General features: G+C 36.1%; 1 protein-coding gene across 1 annotated transcript; it reads left to right on the top strand.

The window, feature by feature from the left end:
* The first annotated feature begins 1247 nt into the window (after positions 1-1247).
* On the top strand, positions 1248-23498 carry LOC129267784 (tetraspanin-9-like). Its single transcript, XM_064104621.1, has 7 exons — positions 1248-1556; positions 4057-4142; positions 12808-13005; positions 15569-15754; positions 16278-16400; positions 16974-17057; positions 17663-23498. Exons 2-7 carry the CDS (start codon positions 4080-4082, stop codon positions 17765-17767), a joined length of 759 nt encoding a protein of 252 aa, XP_063960691.1. The 5' UTR covers positions 1248-1556; positions 4057-4079; the 3' UTR covers positions 17768-23498.
* The last annotated feature ends 18 nt before the right edge of the window (positions 23499-23516 follow it).

Here is a 23516-nt window from a genome sequence, read left to right as displayed (position 1 = left end):
AACTTGTATGAGGTAAAAGAAAAAGAAGAATAACTTAGAATAATAATAATAATAATAAGAAGAAGAAGAAGACGAAGAAAAAAAAGAAGAAGAAGAAGAAAAAGAAGAAGAAGAAAAAGAAGAAGATGATGGTGAACTTGAGAAGAAGAAGTATTGAAGAAGAAGAAGAGAAAAGTAGAAGAAGAAGATGATGATGATGGAGATGACAAACTTGAAAATGATTGTGATGATTAAGATGATGATCGATGCATGCATGGTGATGAAGATGTAGATGGTGAAAATAGTCATGGAAATCATATTGAAGAAGAAGATGACGATGGAGTGATGATAACGTCGATGGGATGACAATGATGATGATGATTACGAAGGTGATTCTGGGGATGATGTTGATGAAGATGATGAGGATAATGATATGATGATGACGATGATGGTGATATCGTCGATGGGATGACGATGATTATGATGAAGATGGTGATGATGGTGAAGATGGTGATGATATGATGATGATTATGATGATGATAATTATGATGATGATGATGATGGTGTTGATGAAGATGATGACGACGAAGAAGAAGTTGCAGATGATAAATATAAAAATGAAGATGATCAATAATTATAATGATTATATAGCGATAGATATGATAATGATGACGATGAAGGTGAATTGAAGATACGAAGATTACTCTTGGCGACGGTTGGCCGACTTGTTTATAGGGGGGGGGGGGCTATAAGACAATGATACATAGGATATTTATCATCTCAAATTTACTCTTCTCCGAGGAGAATATTGCTATTTCAAAGAGCAATTATAAAGTAAAATTAAATAGGGCCTGTTATGAATATTATGTTATGGTTTCGTAATCGGACATTGATATTCTAAAGAGTGCTTTATCCCCAAACCGCTGGAGGTGGGTATAAGGGTCATATAGGCACTAATTCTTCTTTCAAAACTAGATCTAGGCCTATTTCAATATTAATAGAGGACCAACTTTTTTTCAAATATGAATATATAGGCCAAATTTTAGATGGCTGAACAAAATGGTTGTTATCTGCAAAATAAACACAAGCTTTGCACCTGATAGATTTTTATTTGTGTTTATTTTATGTTGGTCAAGATTATAGATAGGGATCGCCGAGGGGGGGGGGGGTAATACGAGTCACTTTCTCCCTGCCCCGTTTCGGACTCCGCAAGATGGGCGTGTCTGCTTTGGAGTCTCTTTGGACTCGACAAATGCACGCAAATTTCCATTGCATTCAGTGAATAAATGCAGACACAGAGAATTTCGAAATCGAATCATTCAATTTCAATTTTGAGCTGCAATGTTAAAGTATTATGCTCTGGGTCAAGCATGCTCTGGGTCAATAACGATTTGAAGTAGCTTCTCCAGTAAAAAAAAAAAAAGTTTTTGATTGATAGTCGGGGATTGCGATTCCTGGACAAGAGTTGTTCAGCTGGCGCGCCCCCATTCATATTCTTGTTGTAAGCGCGTGCAAAGACGTAGACCGAACTCTGAGTCTGAGCAGGGGAGATATTTGGATTTCACAAACAGCGAAATGTAAGTTTTCGTGACATACTTTCTGCTTCTGATATGATATGATTCAATATCCTGATGTTCATTGTGTGTTACTCTAGATTTGATTGATTGCGATAATTGCCATTTTGGGAGTATTGAGTGCTCGAGTTGTTTAATTTTGCATGCACCTGTCGCTTAATTTCCCGGACCTGTTGCATTACCGAGCAAGCACCTTCCGCTGCGCCACTCCGGCTCCGCTGACAGCCCGTTGGATTTTCGACAGAGATCGAGAGCGGACGGGGGTACATGTACGTGCATGAGTTTCACTAACAATGAACAAATAAGTTTTGATATTCTAAACTTGAATTTGTTAAATGGTTAATTTATTTTACACCCGATTTTTATTAAATTTTCAGTGATTGTTCTAGATCCTTATCAATATCAGATTTTCTTCCATTTGTTCAAGTCAACTTCCTAAGAATCCTAGTGTTGGATAGACAGCCATGACAGCCGGCAGCCGTCTGTTTCGAGGAGGTTTTTGAATTTTTTATTTTTTTATTTCTCCTCGTACACAGATGGCTCGCTATCATGCAGCCACCATTAGGGGGCTTACAATGCAAAATCCCCCCGTCGGGGCTCTTCAATTTTTAATGAATCAAACTTTTGAAAATTAACGCGACCGAAATGTAAATTAATATTCCCTCTTAGTCTTGGCATTAATTGCCAAAAAACGGGGAAAAAACAAGTTAAAAGGAAAAAAAATAGTGACTTACCTCGGCTGTCGCGCAACTTCACCTGTTTTATTCGAACTTAGTACATAAACATATGGCCATTGAGTCCCCTGTACAGATCGCGCTAGAACTTCGGTCTCTGTATTTGGTGAGTGAAGCCAACGGAGTTCAGCTGAACAACCAACATAACAGAGACCGTAGACAGCTGGCAGCCGTCTGTTTCGAGGAGTTTTTCAACATTTTTTAATTTTTTAAATTTCTCCTCATACACAGACGGCTCGCTAGCGTGTCGCCACCATTAGGGGAGGTACAATGCAAATTCCCCCCGACGGGGCTCATCGATTTTTGTCTTTATTTCATAAATATATATGAAAATAAATGGACAAATATGCGAATTAATGTTCCCTCTTGGCATTAATTGCCAAAAACGAGGGAAAAATAAAGTTAAAAGGAGAAAAAACAGCGACTTACCTCGGCTGTCGTGTAGCTCCTAGTTCACTCGTTCATCCGAACTTACCGAAGTCGATATAACACACAAACATATGCCATTGGAAGAACTTCCGGGTCAACTGCGTATCAAAACCATTGGCCAATCAGATCATCTCTTTTACGTCGGGTTTATGAATACTAAAATTCTAGATGGTTTTTTTTTTCATTTTCCATTATCTCTTTCTCTTTCGTTTTCTCTCTTTTTTGTTTTACTTTTCTTTTTAATTTTTATTTCCCCTTTTTTCTTTTGTTTCTTTAACTGCTCCTTTCTTTCCCCTTCTGTAATGTGTGACGTAAAGGTCATGTGGCGGAGTCTGACTTTCGTCGGCCACTTTTTCATGAATTATTCATTACCAAGATGGCTGCCCACTAGTCCGAGTCGCAAGTGTCAATTTCAGAGTTAATCCCCTGATTGCCAGTTTTAAAGCGGGAATTTAGGGTAAGAAACTGTCGTTACTTATACATTTTCAGCTATAGGTGCATATGTATGAACTTTTGGTGGAAAATATCGCGGTATCGAGGAGAAAAACAAGAAATTAGCGGTGGCCATTGAGCCCCTGTACAGACGACGGTTTAACTTCGGTCTATGTATTTGGTGAGTGGAGCCAACGTAGTTCAGCGGAACAACCAACATAACAGAGACCGAAGCTTTTGGTCTACAGAGACCGAAGCTTTTGGTCTAAGTGTTGGTGTGAAGTTTGGTGACCTCAACTTGGTCTTTGAAGAATTCAAACTATTGGCATTCTAGTAGCAACCAATTAGAATTTTTAAGATGTACTATGATGTGAAAAAATTGTGAAGAGATCCTTGCAGTTTTAAACAAGTTTTATTTTTTGAACTCGCAGTTGGTATCATATCACATTGCATATTCCAAAAAATGTATACTTATATCCCAACAAAAATTTACTTCAAAATCAAATGTTCAAATTTGTCATTCCCTGACAATTATTAAAATAGCATGTAAATACTTTAGTTTCTTAAATTCTAGATTGTGATTGGTCTACTATTATCATATATGTTACCCACTCACACGTATTGCGAGGTTAGTATTAGTATACTAACCTCGCACCACAAACCGCGTTTGGCAGTGGATTTCTAACTAGTGGGTCGCGCGTGCTGCGATCTCACTTCTTGGGTCCACAACACACGACTTCTATGGCTTGAATTTTCTGTGCGCGGCGGCATGTAATGAACCCTTGGGTGATATGTTACCATTATTTCCTATTTTAGATTGTGAGTGGTCAACTGTCATCATATATGTTTCTTATTCTAGATTGTGATCGGTCAGCTGTCATATATGTTTCTATTATTTCTTATTCTAGATTGTGATTGGTCAACCGTCATCATGTGTTGTTGTGCCATTGCATGTGTCAAGTGCTTCCTCTACTTCCTTGATATCCTGTTTTTGGTAAGTAAAAAGACAAAAAACTATTCCAGACAAATTAAGGGCTTTATTGTTTGCATTTTTTAATAAAAAAATTCTTTATTTGTACAATGTATAATACTTTGTATTCATCCTTTTTGTTTTTATTTATTTTATATTAGTTTGTTATTTTTCTTGTTTGAATTATTTTATTATAATTTATCATTGTTATTATTATTATTGTGATATTTTTTGTGGGGGTATACTATTAAAAATTATTATGTGAGATACTATGAGGCACATACATAGAGACAGGGGCGGATCCAGGATTTTCCAAAGGGGGGCGGGCACATTTTTCCTGAGGAAAAATTTGACGAGCAAAAACACACAAAAAAAGGTTTTTAAAAAAATCAGGATAAGTCACGAAAAAGTTTGTCAAGCAAAAACAAAAGAAAACAAAAGGTCTTCTCTTTCAAGGGGGTGGGGGAAATTCTATTTCAACGGCATTTTTACATTACAAATTTTGATTGTGCCTCTCAAAAGGGGGGGGGGGGTTATGGGCCGGCTATGCCCCCCGCCCCCGGATCCGCCAGTGCATAGAGCATCTTGCCTTGGAATCAAGGCATGGCAAGTTAAACCCATCTGATACCAATACCATAGGGATACCTATCAGGAAAAAAAATATATTTTCAGGGGCTGCTTTTCACAACTCACTGCCTAAATCTGCAATATTGGAGAAGCTTTAACATTCCAATGATTGGGGATTTTCCAGGGGTCCTTTTCGAGTTTCCAGGACTTGAGCGTGTGGGGGCTACACTGTAAATTGCCCCGAGCCCCCGTGTAATTTTTTTCCCTGCTTCCTACAAATCCTTTAAAAAAGGCTGTTTTTCATAGTGTTGCACGCACTGCTTCAAGTTTGAGAACATATTATTATGTGAGAACAGTGAAATTGGGACTCGTAATTCCCTTTGAATTTACCTTTAAAACTTGAAGTAAGCCCCCCCCCCTCCCAATATGCTATTATTATGGCTGAAATGTTATGTTAATTGTTATGGCCAAACATTTGTCTGTTAGTATTGTTCTTTGTGATTCACAGAAGAATAGAGATCGGGCATACTTTCTTAATATCGTTTTGATGATCCAGCACGCTTGCATTGTTAGCCAGGCTGTAAATTGTCAATTTATATTTTCCAAAATACGTTGTCAGTTTCAAACCGAAACTTGTGTTTTTTAATTTAAGGAGAAGTTCACCCTGACTGAAAATTGGTTTTTAAAGTAGAAAAACAAAAACAACTGGGCGTTGTGGCGTGCGCCTGTAATCCAAGCTATGTGGGGAAGTTACAAATTGATGCAGAGGTTCGAGGTTCGAGCCCCGGTCACGTCTTTCGGATGGTGACGTTAAAGGTCGGTCCCAGACGTAGATAATCATATCTGATTGATCCACGTCTGACAAAACTCAAATACACACACACATATTAGTGTCAAAGATTTGGCAGATATCCATCAAAATATACATGAAGCTGGAACAGCAGATGTTAGATTCAGCCCCCTGTCGCCCATGGATTTGGTGGCGTTACATAGACGACATTTTCTTCATCTGGACCAGGGATGAAGACAGCCTCCATACATTCATTGACCACATCAATTCCTTCCACAGGACCATCCAATTCACTTCTGATTTCTCCCAACAGGAAACCCACTTCCTTGATGTTACAGTCCAGAAAAAGTCTAATGGTATCACCACTACCCTATACTCTAAACCCACAGATACCCACCAGTACCTCCACTCATCCAGCTGCCACCCCCGTCACTGCAAAACCGGCATCGCTTACAGTCAAGCCCTCAGACTTCGCCGTATCTGCTCCGAGGACCCTGATTTTTCCTTCCATGCCAGGAATCTGCAGAAACATCTCTGTGCTAGGGGCCACGGGGCCAGGGCAGTCCAACTGGCAATTAACAAAGTTCGTTCTCTCCCCAGATCTGAAGTTCTCAAACCAAAAAGTGACAAGGAGACCACCGACAGAATACCGCTTGTGACCACCTTCCATCCCAATCTACCCCCTCTCCGCAAAATCCTGTTTGATAACCACCACATTTTACACACTTCTGATCGTCTCCAACAGGCCGTTCCCGATACTCCCCTTCTAGCATACCGACGCCCACCGAATCTCAGGGACCTCATTGTTCGTGCTGAAGTGCCCTCCCTCACTAACCATTCTTCTCCCATACAGCATGGCACCTTCAAATGCACCAGCAACAGGTGCATCATATGTGAAATACACCTTCACGAGGGCGATACTTTCACCAGCAACTCTACCAGCCTGTCTCACCAAATCAAGGGCAACATCACATGCACTACCACTAATGTTGTATATCTCATCACTTGCAGAGTTTGTAGGGTACAATACATAGGGGAAACCAAGACCACACTCAAAAAACGATTCTACGGGCACAGATCCACCGTCAACACAGCAAAGCTGGACACTCCAGTTGGCCGCCATTTTAACCTCCCCAACCACTCCATCACTGACATGATGCTACAGGGCATCGAATCTTTAGGTACCCGTCCTGACTCAGTCCGTACTAGCAGGGAGAAGCTCTGGATGAGACGACTTCGCACCACCCAACCTCATGGCCTGAACATCCAAGAGGGGAACGACTGATTTTTCTTTCCTATCCACTTTCAATTTATATATACATATAATTTTTCCCCTCAGCTCTTTTGAATAGTTACATTATAGTTTCTTACTCTACTTTCCTCCCATATTTCATACAAGCTCAGCTCCAATTTTTCCTTCCTTATTCAGGCGATATAATAATTATTATATATATATTTATATATTTGTTTTTTCTCCACTCACCTCTTTTAGATTTACCACATTTGCTTATTTACATGTATACTATGGTTTCTTCATAATACACCCCTCTCTTCTATATTTGCTTTTACCTTTTTAGGCAATTTGCTTCCTCTTTTTCACATATACAGATTTTTTTTCTTTCCTACTATATAGTCTTATGTTTTTTCCCGTCACACCTAGCGGATTACCATATCAGTTACACCATATGTGTACATATTTATATATTTTTTCATATACATTTCTTTTTTGGATATATTTATATACATATCACTTATAGATACATATTTACACTTACCTTCTTCTCTTAGTTTGTTTAATGCTTTATCATATACAGTCAGACTGCAGGTCCCAAGAAAGTGGCTTCTTTCATCCAAGTGATATTCATGACTTGAGATGTTTTGCATATTTAATGAGCTTGATGCGGACCAAAACACCTCTTTTCATTCGGTCATTGCTGCTCTAATTGTGCATCGAATTTCATGAATTTGGTACCATTGTAAAGAAGAAGAATCATTCTTTTAGGTCATGTGTTTGGATTTATTCAAAGATTTTGTAATATAGGTTAACATTTTGATCTAAAATATGCTACAAAATAAATATTTTCACCTGACAAAAGCTGCTATTTTCACACTTTATTTTTGTTTGAGCCCAAATGATTTTTTTATCATGATAAAGCTGAATATGTATGCTTTGAAATTATATAGGTTTCAAAATAAGAATTGGTTTAATCGGGTCAAGATCACACTTTTCATTTGCCAAGTACATAAAGCAGCTTGAAAACAAGAATACTGCACTCTGATTGGTCAAAGAGACCACACAATGGCAAATTCCAACGGTTCCAGTGCCTGGGTTCGTGGGAAGGTCACACTTCCCATGTGGTAATCTCCTCAAATACCCCGCGCCTGTTGTTCTGTGAACCTTATCCAGCCAATCAGAACTCTGGATTTCATGCAAGTACAAAATTTCAGAAATCTCGTCTTGTACATTGGTGGGAAAAGTGTGATCTTGACCCGATTAAAAGGTGCCGCGTATCAAGAGTGGCATTGTGAGAAAGTGCAGATGTTCAGCTTTATGGTGATATAGATATCATTGAGGCTCAAAATAAAAAGTTTTGCACAATTTGCAAAAATAAACAGAGGAAGAAAATTCAGTTTTTATGCACATTTTCAGGCCAGAAATTTACTTATTTAACAAAATATTGTATACAAAGTAAATGACCAATATGAAAGAGTAACTTTTACTCTATCTGATCGTGTAATAATATTTCATTTAACTTGAGGTTAAAACATGTAAATTCTTAGAGAAAGAAAATCTCACGAATCACGAGATTTTGCAAGGAGGAGGATTCAGCCACGAGATGATTTGGATGAATCTGGCCTTTTTGCTCATTAGCATAGGGACCTGCGGTCTGACTGTATATACTTATATGTCTTTTGCACATTATCAGTTGTTCCCCATTCTTTTTCTTCTTTTTTTCCCCCCACTCTTATGCACCAGTTTATTAAGCCTTTCTTTGTAACCTGTTTGACCCACCTCTCACTAATTCTCTAGTTATTCATCCCTCTATCACTGTTTTGTTCCAGATCCTGTTTGATGTTGCCTGCCTCATTATCTTAATCCCTCTTGGCCTTACTTACACTAACTTCCCTTTGTGTCTGCCTACTCCTTTTCTTTCATCCCCTTCACTAACTTGATTGGTCTTCTCTACTCACTAATGCCCCTTTTGTCTCCTTGTTTCTAGTGTTGCTGTAGCTTGTTTGTGGTCTATATTATGGTTGTTCCACTTTATATGTTTGTCATTTTGCCTCCGACGAAGATTCTGCTAGGATCGAAAGCTTAGGCCCCTTTTTGACTTTATAAAATATACATGTAACAGAGTTATGAAGATTAAACAGATTTATAATATAGAGTTTTGAAGTTCTTGATTTTGTGATGCGAGCAGCTCCCTCTTGTGTATAAATTCCATAAAATGCAATTTTTTCAGAAAATTGAAAATCAACCACATGATCCACTTGCTACATGCATAGCTACATGTAAAATATTTTCAGTAATCCATTAAAGACTTGAAATTTATGGATTTTTTTACATGCCTTTTAGGCCAAGAGCAACTTGTATTGTACGGCATCACAAATTCAACATAATTCTAAAAAAAAAATCATATTTCTCTTATTGGATTTTTGTCAAACATTCATGCATATTTCTCTCTAATTTTTCTTCTCATTGAAGTTCCTTTATCCAATATGAATTCCCCCTTTAACCCTAAAACCGGGAAGGGGGGGGGGGGGTGAATCAACCCCCTAAACATTTTGAATGCCCGGGTATGCAGTTGAAAATCACGCAACATTATGTATTAGTGCATGTCAGACCCAAAATTGCTCCAAAACATGATTTTGTGGTCAAAGTCAATGTAAATTGAGTTTTCTCTTATAAATATATGATTATTTTTACTATCATCAGCTGAAATTAAATGATTTTAGCATATTTCTGTGTCAAGAAAACTCAACTATATATTTGACTCCCCACCCAAAATTCAAGAAATATTTACAAGAAATTCATAAAACAGTAAAATACATAAGGAATTTATTTTCAAACCAGGATTTTTTTTTCATTTGTAATTGTTAGCAATTTGTATAGATATATGTAAAGAATATTTGCACCAAAAATTAACATTCAAGGAGCTTTTTTAGTGAATTACAGCAAGAAGTATAGGATTTATGCATAAATTAGCTTTGAAAAATTTAATCATTTTGGAAAAATTAACCATAGTACTCCAGCCTTGTAGATTACATCCCACACTATTATTACCTGTATGTCAATTTTCATGGTGTTCGCATGATTGGCAGCCGAGATCTCAAAGGGGGTTGATTCAACCCCCCCCCCCCCCTCTGGCTATCTAACACCCTGAGAAGCCCGGTCTGGTTAGGGTTACACTGAATGGCCCTTAAAATATTAATTGATATCACAAACAAGCTGTACAATTTAAAGCAAAGAATAACCCAGGTAGAGTTAATGTTGCTAGTATTGTACATGTATGTACATGTAGGTTGGTTTGGTCTATGTAGAGAATGCAATACAGACGTTCTATAGAATTTGGTTACCATTCATTCTGCTCTACACTGGACCTTATTGAAAGAAATTCCAACCTTTGCCTAAGAAAACAAGTCGACCGTTTCCCCTGTTAAAATAGCTGTAAAAAAACTCCTTGTGTCTCACATTGAAGACTGCGTTGGTTGTAAAACTACTAGTAGAAAAAGCTAATAGCACAGGTGTTTCCATAGAGACTTGCCAGAATTGTGGTTTATGCTAATTGTCAAGTGCAATAGTTTTAAAGTACATTTCTCAAAAAAATCAATGGGGTTTGATAGTACGTACATGTACATTACATGTACATAAAGAATTTTAAAAATGATTCCATCTATATACCTTTTTAAAAGTGGCTGATTTTTAAACAGACATTATTGTAGAATTTGTTTTTCTTTTGCAGTTTTATTAGGAAAATTCACTTTTGAAGCCTTTTTTGATTGTTTTCATATTATTTTTGAAATTGTATTCCTTTCAATGCTTGTTTTCAATTGAATCAGTTTGATTGATTTGATTTCTCTGATAAACCCAAAATCTCAAAAGAGCTTAAATCTAAAATATAGAATAAATGTAGCTCACAATAAAATATCTTTGAAAATGAAAATTTGTTTGTTAAAACAGGGATTTGACGGTTCCCACCTCATTGCCAGTTTAATGATTTTAGTGATTATTTTCATTCAATATCGATCTAACCTCTCCCCCCCCAATATTAGAGTCAAAGTGGGAACATATTTTTTCTCTCTCTCTTCTGATGTTTATGTAGGCCTCTGCATCGATTTTTTGGGGGGAAGGAGGGGGGAGGGGGTAAACAAGAATGTGGTCACTTCTTCTGTGTATATTTCAGTATTGAATGGCTTTCAATTTTTTTTAATGAATATTTTAATCGCTAGATTGGCAAAGAAATAGATTCAATATATACAAATTGAGCAAAATATTTGGACATAAAAGGGATTGAGTAAATGATGATCAGGGGCCTGTTTCATAAAGGACATACAACTTTGCCATATTGGCAACTACCATGGCAACAGGGCTCAGCAGCCAATCAAAATCAAGGTTGACACATGGTAGTTGCCATAATGGCAAAGTTACAACAGTTGCAACTCTTAATGAAATGGGCCCCAGGTTATTACTATCTTTTCTTAAAATGCACATGAGATCAAAGGATATGCATGTATTCTTTGTACAATGTCAAGTGCTATCATTTTTTTTCGTCCTCGCTTGGTTTTTTTTTTCAATTTACATTTTAATTTATATTTCACTCAAATTCATAGTGTCAAAGTTGGTGTTGATAGGGAGTCCGTTTTTCAATGATTGCCCATATTTTCCTTCCCATATATTCAATGAGTATTTAGAACGGGCACACGACATTTGCACCTGCGACAATTGCTCCGGTCTTAATATCTCAGAAGGCATAGGATTGTAATAGAGTTTTTGGTTTTGAATAATGTAGAGATTACGATTAGGGTTTATTTAGTTTTGGAGGTAAATAGCTTAATGTGCAGATTTTCCATCGCAGCAATTGTAACGGGAGCAAATGTCATGGAGCCATTTAGAACATATATTCCAAAGCCTACTAGTAATATACTGTAGGCTACGCGACCTCATGAAATGATTCATCTCGGCCTATAGGAAAGTTTTGAAACAGAAACCACAACGCTCAATGAAAATATGCCGTTCTCAAAAGAAATTGAAAAGAAATGATAAAATGAGTATAAAAGGGGGTGTGAGAATTGTTGCAGGCTTTTGAATGGTAACTGTGTCAACAATGAAAAAACATTGAAGAAAAGATGTGTTAAGTTTTCTTTCATTGTCCTATGATGTCACTTTTCGCAGTCAAGGTTAATATCAAGTTTACTGGAATCCATCAATGATGTTTCAGTTTGTGTACCTTGCTTTATTTCCCCAAATTCCAATATAATTACATGTACATGTATGCACATGTTCAGTTATGCTCAACATTTACCTTACCACAAAATGCACTCTTTCATGCCTGAGTGTTGAATGTAGACAGCAACATTACAATGTTCGGCGAGCCCAGAGAAACAAATTGAATGTGATATTTTATCACTAGACTTCACAATAAAATTGGCAGAACTTGACATTTTCTGGTGGGGTTCTCTAACTTTTGAGCGTCACTTTTTATTTTGGATAGGGCTCCTCTTACAAGCCTCGCTTCTCTCGGGGTCCTAAAAAACCATTCATACTGTCTTACAATTGGTGATCCACATGTACATGTATGTGAAACATGTTATGCTTGGTTTTGAATAAATTCAGTCATTCATCCCTCCCTCCATTAACCCACCCGTCCATCCATCCACCACCCCCACCCCCTACCCGCCCACCACCCATCCATCCATCCACCCCCATCCACCCACCCATCCATCCATCCACCCCCCCCATCCACCCACCCATCCATCCACCCACCCACCCATCCATCCACCCACCCATCCATCCATCCATCCATCCATCCTTCCATCCTATTAAAGTGATGCTATAGAAAATATGAAAATGTTGATAACCAGTGCCCGGGGAAACAGTGTAACATGTTCATGAGCTGCAAATCTTTATCCATTATTTTAAGCATTACTATAACTTATCATTGTCATTTTCATTTGAATAAATGTAATTAACAAATGAAAAATGAAAATGATCGGTCTTTTCTTCGTATTAATAATAATAATAATAATAATAATAGCCAATTTTTATAAACCCTCCTAACACAAAAAATGTGATGTCTATTAAAATCTGAAATGTTATTTGTTCTTCTGTAGCTTTCCGGTATCGGATTATTCATCACCGGCATACATGTGCTGGTAGGGGTGACATCGGGGACGTACGCGTCCCTTCTCCCGAGCATCTCGTACATGCATGCAGCGTACGTCCTCATAATTCTCGGTATATTCATCGTGGTGGTGGCTATCATCGGATGTATTGCAGCCGTGAGGGAGGGCGTCTGCTGTCTTCTTACGGTAAGCGCAAGTTAAGATTTTTTAGTCACTTGTGAAATCAAATCGGAAAATATGTTTTGGTTCTTTCAGTGTGAAATCTCAGAAGTTTATTTTAAAATGGTTATGATATTTTGCTTATATAATACTCTGTTTTGTTTTGCTTTTACTTACATGTATATAAATATCATATACTGTACATGCCTGAATTTATTTTGTCTGTATATAAAGTTCACTGTAACTATTTTGACCACATTACTTTGTTCTGTTGAAAATTTATGAAATAAATTGAAATTGAATTGAATGTGAAATCTCGGTGACACTACATTTGCTCCTGGCTTTATTTCATCTATGATGAAAGGTTAGGATTATGATTGCAATAGGGTTTTATAGTAGGTTTAGGATAGGGTATAGTGTTATATCAAGGGCTTAAGTTTTTTTTTTTTTTTTTTTCAATGATTTTTTTATTTTCATAACTTCATATACATATATAACAAACATAATCATTATACATTGTACATATTATATACAAATTGAAATAAAATACAAAACAAAGCATAATAAAAAAATTTAAAAAAAGTTGGTAATTCCGTTTGTGTGTGGAATTTACAGCGGAGCAATTGTCGCTGGAGCAAATGTCATGGAACCACAATTTCATTTGCAAAACAGAATTCATGTTTTTGCTTTTTATATTTTCTATGGCAAAATGGAATTTTCATTCCAGATCAAGGTTGAAACAGAATTACAGGTTTTCTGATACGAAAGAGACCATTTTTCTTAAAACGGACTTTCATGACTTTCCCAATTTGATACATTGTTTATCCTTCACTTTGTAACATTTTAAGGTATATAGCAACAGAATCTTTTTTTTTTTTGGGGGGGGGATACCAAAACCTGAAATAGGCTTGGGCAGTTGACATTTGTACATGTAAGTTCATGAAAATAATAATATGGCGGATTATGTCAATTTATATAGCGCAGTTACATGTACTATGTGCATATACTCAACTGCGCTTTGATACTCGGTATCATATTATTACCCCGGCTGTAGCTAAGCCGCCATAGTAAAAGGCGCTGAAGCGTTCAAGGAATAAATCCTCCCGGGTACCCATTCATCTCACCTGGGTGGAGTGCAGCAAAATGTGGATAAATTTCTTGCCGAAGGAAATTACGCCATGACTGGGATGATACATGATCTAGAGCATGTTTATAGAAAAGGTGATATTTGATTATTCAAACTTTACACAATCTGAGCCGGCCTTCAGGGTATTAAGCATCAAAGACCATGATTTTTTTTACTCAATGGACAGTGCATTGACTCCTCTGTTTGTGCTGTGAACAGGTCTATAAGGTTGAAAGTATGCTTGAATGGTTCTACTGTTTGTAGGCCTTTTCTGTCCTTGAAATAATCTGTTGAATTAGTGACTTTTTCTTTTTTTCTTTTCTCAGTACTTAGTATCTATATAAGCTCTAGAGACATTAGACAGACTACATATAATGTACATGTAGCAAGGAAAGTTATTCAGGGAGCCAGTGTTGTACGCTAATGTTCTGCTAAGCAAAAAAAAGGGGTTTGGGGTGGCAAGCCACCTCCTCCCCCTTCATAATTCATCAGTGGTCCATTTTTTAAGCAAAATCTGTATAATTCAATCTTAGAAATGTTCCTTTTTTACAATAGTGTCCAACATGTGAATGATCCACAGCACTTAAGTAATTACCAGACAAATATATTTGATAATGATGAAATACATAGTGAATCAATAGTGTTAAAAAGGGTAATATTGATAATAGCTAATAATAGAACAGTTTTTATATAGCGCATTACACCTTACATAGGTCTCAATGTCCATAATATTGATATTAGTTATAATGATAGGAGTAATAACATTAATAATAATGATAATAGGCATTTATATAGCGCCATCTATCTAGAAAAATTCTATTCTGAGGCGCATGTTAATATTATTATTACTACAATCTATATTTTATCATTATTATAATCATAATGATAATGAAAATTGATGGTGATGATGAAGATGGTGATAATTGATGCTGATAATGACAGCGATAACAACAGCAATGGTGATGAATTGAAGAAAGAAATTGATAAATTAATGATTCAAATATTATCCAAAGTGGGTCAATAATAGAAACATTCAAATTCAAATTCATTTATTTCACATCTCTTAACAAAGACAGGGTACATACAATACATAGTGAGTTAATGCAATTTAGAGTAAAAACAACAATGACAGTTGTACAATTTAGGCAAACAAATAACAATAAAAAACATATAGTGAATGGGATGTGAGGGAGTAACAAAAAGCCATTGGTCCATCTAGGCTACTCCCTTTTTATATTCATTACTGATAATAAAACAAATATCTTCCAATCAACTTTTGAGATTGAAAACAAAGATCTCAAAATCAAACCAAATCAGTAGACTGGTAGAACAAAACAACAGCATTTAAAAGCAAAAGTAAAAAAGTATTAAAAAAACAAAAGACAAAAACATAGAACATAACAGACAAGCTTATTCAATGACCCTAATAAAGGACTTGTCATTTGTATCTTAATTTTCTTTCAGTTTTACTTCATGGTTGTGGTGGTGATCTGTTTGGAGGTGTCCGCTATCATCATCGCCTTTGCCGGGCTTCATATGCACGATGACATGACAAGCTATGTGACCGCGAGTATGAAACGAGGGCTATTTTACTATCAAGACGAGAATCATTCGGAGATGAAAGCTGCATGGGACAGTCTGCAACAAGAGGTAAGTTTTCGCAGAGTTGCGATTGATCCAATCAATCACAACTACAATACATGTATGTGGCTGGGAGCATGAAACAAGGGCCATTTTATTGTAAAGATCAGAATCATTCAGAGATGAAAACTTTTTGGCAGTTGGGACAGTCTGCAACAAGAGGTAAGTTTTAACATAGTTGTGATTGATCCAATCAATCACAAAATATATGACTTTAAGCGTGAAACAAGGGCTATTTCACTATCAAGACGAGAATCATTCTGAGATGAAAACTGCATGGACAGTCTGCAACAAGAGGTAGGTTTTCATCTAATGAAATATCCACTCTAGTATCTGTCTTTTATGTCTCAAATGAAGCCATCAGTATAAAAATATCAAAAAAGAAGATTTTCTGAGAATTCCCTTTCTTTGAAAGGTGCTGAGCGGGATTGCTGCTAACAAATACACCATGGACTTTTTAAAGGTCGCTATAATACATGCAGGGTAGATGCTGATTATTAAAAGTCATGTTCCTTTCATCGTTCCTGAACAGGTTGAATGCTGCGGTGTGAACGCACCTACTGACTGGGAGATTACTGGGGGATTCCCGCCGGGCGAAGTGCCCGGATCGTGCTGTAACGGTCCTGATGGCGCTTGTACTAGCTACTACATGGAGGTATGAAAGCAATCTCATAGCATCATCGATTACAGCTAAAAATTATTTGTGTTTTCATTTTGAAAGGATTGATCTTATATTAACCCTTTCAACCTGAATTCATGAGGTCATACATGTATCTAAGGCCCCCATGGACCGATTCTCACCAAATTTTGGAAGTGGGGTTTTTCATCATGCTCTACCAGAATATGGTATAAAAAAAGAGTTTTTGTGACGTCATCACTTCGGTACTCTGGTGTATGGACGGACAGAAAATTGAATGAAAAACAACATTGACACATGGAGGTTTTATGTATTAAAATTGGGTGATTTCAAGTTCAGTGTTGACCTTTTGGTGTTGGTGTTAGCTCAGTTTTTACACGATTATAACACCAAAAATAACATGAAGATGGTCCCGAAAAGTCACTCACTAGTTGTTGAGATGTCAATCATGTGATCTGGATAAGTTTTCCCAAATCTGAATTAGTTTTGGAGCTAGGGGAAGCAATCCAAATGTCAACACTAACACCAACACCAAGGCCAACACCGGACTTGAAATCACCTATTTTCATATTTTGATGTACTATTCTACAGGGTTGTCAGGATTACATACTCATGACGCTAGAGGATTGGTTGCTTTTGATTGGAGTGGTCTGTATCGTCTTTGTCATCATACAGGTTTGTGAAACTCTTCTAGTTATAAAGCTATGAACAACCAATATTAACCCTATCTATATTAAGTGATCTATGTCAGACATTTATAATTGATTCCAGTGTCAAATTAGCTGATAAATTAAACCTGCACTGTTAGAAATTTGTTACAATTGGCTATCCATACTTACAAAATATCTTAGACCAGAGTTTGAATTAAACCATAATATAAAATAAGGGTCTTGGTTTGGGTCAACTTGAAGCATGCAGGTTGTATGAAATACCACAGTGGCAATAGGCTTTTAAAATGTCATAGACAGTAGAGTCCTAGTTTGTGAGCCATGGACATTTGGAGCTTCACCATTTTTAACAATTGTTCAATAAGAATTCATGCTGGCAATTATTTTATAAATCAAATAATGCGCTGGTTAAGTTGGCGATTTTAATGGAAATGTAGGCATCGCACGTATTCATAATGATGTGCACAAGCACTCTGGGCTACCACCTTATGCTTGTGGCCCAACCAGAGATACCATCAGGTGTGCTGCATGGCAGTAGTGCTCAGCACACACTCTCAGCTGTGCATCATTTGTTGTATGATTCATGATGGTTCTTTCTGCTTGTCCCTGTAGATCCTGCTGGTCTGGTTCATATTGATCCTGTTCTTCAAGCTTCACAGAGGAAGTAAATACTGCTGTGGGTGTGGCGTCTACTCCTCCGTCAAGGAACACGATTAGTCTTCCTCCAAAGGGCAGAATTGTCTTCCTTCATGTACCATTGTGGCCCTTATTCCCTTATAATAGCTGATTTTCACCAAAGCTTACAGCTGTACATGTACTTTGCAGGAAGATTGTACAAATTCAGTCAATACATAATACAGTCCAGAACCAATTAATGACAATAATAATAACAGGCATTTATATAGCGCCATCTATCTAAAATATTATATTCCGAGGCGCGATGTTATTATTATTATTACCCTGGCTTTAGCTCGAGCTGCCTTTCAGGGCTCATGCATTCAAGGAACTAATCCTGCCAGGTACCCATTCACCTCACCTGGGTTGAGTGCAGCACAATGTGGATAAATTTCTTGCTGAAGAAAATTACACCATGGCTAGGATTCTAACCCACGACCCTCTGTTTCAAAGTCAGAAGATTAATCCACTGGGCCACAATGATCCACATATAATATTCAATAAGTATAGTCTTCCTTCAAGAACAAATGTGGCCCATATTCTTATGATTGCTGAAATTCATTACGTCTTCAGAGGGCATTCCAATTCTATCAGTACTTACTAGCACATGAAAGCTTTAGAATTTAGATAAAATAATCTTGATGCAAACCACTAAACCTACATGTAGGCGGGAAAGGAGTACTTCGTTAATTAGGGCCAGATAGTTACTAACTATATGTTTAGTATAGCAAATGTAATAGTGTATGCAATGTCTAATAGTGCCATGGCTGTGATATGACACAACAACATAAAATATTTCAAGCACTTTTTCAAGTTTTTATTGTGCTTGATATCCAAACATGAGCAGGTATACAATGCAATTGTCAAAATTTCACTTTTCACATCAATTTTACTTGTAAAATAATGCTTCCAACTTCAGATTTGAATCCATCATAACCCTTTGTAAGATGGGCCCCAGGTAGGTCTTTCATAAAGCTGTTTGTAAGTTAAGAGCCACTTTAAGAACGACTGGTGAATCTTTCTTACTCGCTAAATAATCACCAATGAACATTTAATGGTAAATATCATTTACCACAAGAAATGATCACCAGTCATTCTTGAAGTCACTCTTAAAGCTAAATGAACGCAGTTGCAGTAAAACACTGATTTCGTGAGAAAGTCTGTAAAACCAAGGTAAAGTATTGATATATCATCGTGGATCTAGATCTGGTACAGTTACATAAACTGAACTTTGTGAAATCATAATATCTAGCTAAAAACGATCACACTGAAGATCGCCAACACAGATAGGCATACGTGGGACAGTGTATTATTATTGCTGGAATAAAGACCCGATGGAAGTGACCGAATCTGCGCTTGTTTTGCTTATTACTCAGCAATTACACAATTTCTTCCAGAATCCTTTGGCACATATTTTTTATTTACAAACAGACACTTTGGTGATCATTATATTAAATTTTGTAAAAAGTCATTTTGAGATCGTTCCCACAACTGGAATTTATCTTTAACTTACGACCAGCTTTATGAAACGACCCCCAGATCTCATCACAGCTACCCATGCACACAGCGATACTGGATGCTGATGTAACAAAGTATCTCAATAAACTCATATAGATTGACAAAAGTGGTTTATTGAATGGTTTGACCCAACAAACTTACTCAACTTTCATGAAATAGGAACTCTTTTAACTGTAAAATGAGAAAGTTCTGTTATCCAGCAATTATAAAAACATGTAAATGAATACATGTACTGTATGTTTTTTTAATAGCCAGATTGTGCCACCTAACTATAATTTGTTTTGATTCTTATACATGACATCATTTTTATTTGCACACATGTATAAATTGCACAAATCATGATTTTATGCATAAACTTTGAATCAGGTATGAGGTGATTTTTAGCAAAATCATATGGGAGTTGTCATTATAGAATATTGCTTTCTTCTAGAGAAAGATTTTATTCTAATGTTTCTTTTGTGACGGTAGCAAGGAAGATGATCTATGCAATCAGATATCAATTCGAATGCTTTGACAATTTTGTTTTGTGGAAAATACATGTGTATAAGTATTCAGACTAGTGAAGTTGAATTCTGATGAAATTCAGTAAAAATAATGAAATTAGGGCAAATCCAAGAAAACACAACCATGAATCAGTGGAAAATCTACTGATCAAACCTGTTTGCAGTGTTAATTTGCTTTAATGCATACTGCAGTGTTCGAACTGATGTATTATTGAAAAATCAGTGTTTGTAAGGTTTTTCATTGTAGTACAAGTGCGTTGTAATATATTTATTGTACATAACGCTGAAGAACACAAAATTTGGATTTTAAACTACCAAAGAATGCAGAATTTGCATTTCAGATAACTGTGGACTTAAATATAATGATACAGTTGTGCTCAAAAGTTAGTGAACCCCACCACAAAATACACTCCTTCATGCTGAGGGTTGATTGTAGGCAACAATATTACAATGTTCGGCGAGCCAAGAGAAACAAACTTTATTGAGTGGAATACTTTATCGTCTGACTTCACAATTTAGTATGTAGTAATAATAATAATATACAGTTCTTGTATAGCACATATCACATGAATAAAGTCTCTATGCGCTTCCAAAGGAATTGGATATTATTACCCCAGCTGTAGCTTGGCAGCCGTAATTACTAAGATGACAGCACACATGCATTTCAAGGAATAAATTCCTGCCAGGTACCCATTCACTTCACCTGGGTTGACTTGAGTGCAGCACAATGTGGATGAATACTTTGCTGAAGGAAACTACGCCATGGTTGGGATTTGAACCCACGACCCTCTGTTTTCAAGACTTAGCCACTGGGCCACAACGCTCCATGTAAAACATGGCAGAACTTAAACATTTTAAATTTGTTCAATTTCTGGTAGGGCTCACTAAGTTTTGAGCACACTGAGTGTAATGATAAAAAATACAAAATTTTCTGCTGCGACAGTTTCTCGTCTGCTAATATCTCTGACGATATATAAGGTTCTGGTTCTGACTGATATGAAGGTTAATATTAAGGTGTGTATTTTTGAAGATCAGGGCCCCATTTGATAAACAGTTGATATGATCGCAACTCTTGCTGGGATATCATTTACCATGACAACAGTAGAACTTCTGCTTCCTGATTGGCTCTTCCAATGAAAGTTGACTTTCCAGCAAGAGTTGCTATCATAGCAACTTTTTATGAAATGGGGCCCAGGTTTTATGTTTAGCTTTGTCATGTGTGACGGGGCAATTGTCACAGAGCAAATGTCATGGAACTTGATCAAACATGCCTTATTTTTTATAGAAAATCTGTTTTTTTACCAGATATATTCGTAAGCATTGTAGCAAATGCATTGCATAACTCCATGTATTCCATTCCTCTTAATGTATTCCAAAAACACAAATGTCTTTCCAAAGTATGTCTTCTCCAGAGAAAATGGTTGTATATATTCCATCTTTAAAAAAAAAAATATCAATGATGTTTTTAAAGCTAGGTATCTAATTATGTATATATTTGACAACATTTGTACTAAATCTGCAGTACCTGCTTTATAGAAGGTTAAATATTTATTTTATATGTATTTTCATAGTGGAAAACTGATAATATATCGTACTGATTTCTCTTTACCATGAAATGTTATTCTGTATGTATTTTAGGTAAATATGTTGATCATGTTATTGATTTCAATGGTATAGCAGTCCTATTTATAGGTCATTACCTCTGCAGTCACATTTCCCGTATCGTGTCCGCATGATGAGTAGGAAACGGGTGTTTTGCGGATTTCTATTCGAACCACATACATGAAGCTGGTACAAAAATTGTAAAAGGCCGTTTTTGACTCACTGTACGGCCATAGTAGACAAAATGTGACTGCGCCAGAAGTAATTCTAGCACCGCATGTATTTTTCTTTCTTAAGGAGCTAAAGAATGATATTTTTCAGTTAGCATGTCAACGGTAGGCTATTTTGCAATCTTATCATGGACATAAAATCTGCAGTTTGTGTTCATAATGATAAAATTCCCCAATATGGCAGACAGAACAGTAATTTTCAATTAAGTCTACGCCAGCTCTATTTACGTCCCCTTTGGTCGGATCCAACTTGGTGTAATCTTGGTCTACAACCAGTTTCGTCTAATTGGTCTAGTTGGTCTACTTGCCACGTAGCCCAATATATAATTTTCACTAATTTCCAGAGAGGCTTTAACCTTTTTTTAAAATCCAATATCCATTTATGCTGCACATATTTACTCGTATCTGCCACTAATTAGTTTTTTTTTTTCTCCCTACATTGTATTTTGATAATCTATCTCCTTTTTTTTTCTGGCACAAAGTAGGCCTATGCTATTTCTTCTGAGGCCTGTAACACAACAATAGCAATCATCGTAGAACTTTTTTTTTTTACCGTTGATTGCATTGATTACATGTATAGTGAGTGATTGTATTACCGACCGGCCTTGTATTACCGAACGCGCACATCGTACGCGTCAGAAAATAATTTCATTAGCTCAAAATTTTGTAACATCCTTTCAAAGGGAACTTGAATAGAAAGATGATGAAAAATTGTCAAAAACACATTTTCAAAGTCTTAATATTCTAAAAATAATAAAATATGTTCAAAATAGCTCATCAGTGATTTTGTTTTTTTCACAACTTTTCCCATAGAAAACACACGTTCGGTAATACGATACCTTTTTCAAGTGACCAAAATATTTAACATGCGAAGAGGGGTCCGATTGGAAGCTTATATCATAAAAGGGACAAACGATTTTGGCAAAATTTTTACATATTTATATTTTGTAGGTAATTGTGTATTTATGGTGGAAGTTTGGTGAATTTTATGAGAGTAATGTGTTTGATATGATTGAATTCATGAAAAGTGTTCGGTAATACGATCCACTACCAAACAATTAATCGTGAAAATCATGAGTAAGATTAATCGTGAATCTTTGTGAACCCTGGATTCGCTAACATCTCATATTTTTACTTTTAACTGTTCATCAACTCTGCCTGCGATTTTTTTCTGTACATGTTTGTGCACTAGTTTCGTCTTTTCAAGTTCTGTTCTAAAGTCTTATTTATTTTGCATAATATTAGGATGCTTTCTTACTAACTTGCCAGAAAGGTGCATTTTGCAAGCCTTGCATTAAGTACTTAGTGTATATCCCTTTTCTTATTTTGTATTTATTTATTTATTTTATTTGATTAATTAATTTTTTTTTTTTGGGGGGGGGTGTATTAGCTGGGCAACTCAATTTTAGATAAATTTGATCTAACAAGGATCTGTTTTGAGCTGAACTGGTTAAAGTAATCTTAAGTCAAAAAAGGAGTTTTTACCCAGAGTTTGATACGAGTTAGAAATTACAAAATGAAATACATAATGAATTAGGATACTTCTAAACTGTTTTGAAGGTTTTTTTTATTTTTCTTTTCTTCTAGTATTATAAATGATAATGATGGTGATTTGATAGTCATTATTTTTATATATAAAGATAATATATGATATCATCAATATAACATTGTTACTGTAATTGTCACTTTTATTATTATCATTATCATTATTTCTCTAATTTCTATTTTTAGTACTTTCATTATTATCGATTGTTGTTACAGTGAGTATTATTACCTTGTAGTATATTGCTCATGAAAAATACTGAATCATGGTAAATTGAAGAAAATAAGTGCACTTTTTATGGATTTTGTATTCACGGTACTTTATTTAGAGAGAAAAGGGAATGCATCTCAAATTAAAAGCTTTTTTGTCAAGTTTAATTGACTGTTTTAAAGAAG

This window comes from Lytechinus pictus, chromosome 9, assembly GCF_037042905.1.
Source record: "Lytechinus pictus isolate F3 Inbred chromosome 9, Lp3.0, whole genome shotgun sequence".
NCBI classification, from domain to species: domain Eukaryota; kingdom Metazoa; phylum Echinodermata; class Echinoidea; order Temnopleuroida; family Toxopneustidae; genus Lytechinus; species Lytechinus pictus.
This window is presented reverse-complemented; position numbering and strand designations above follow the sequence as displayed.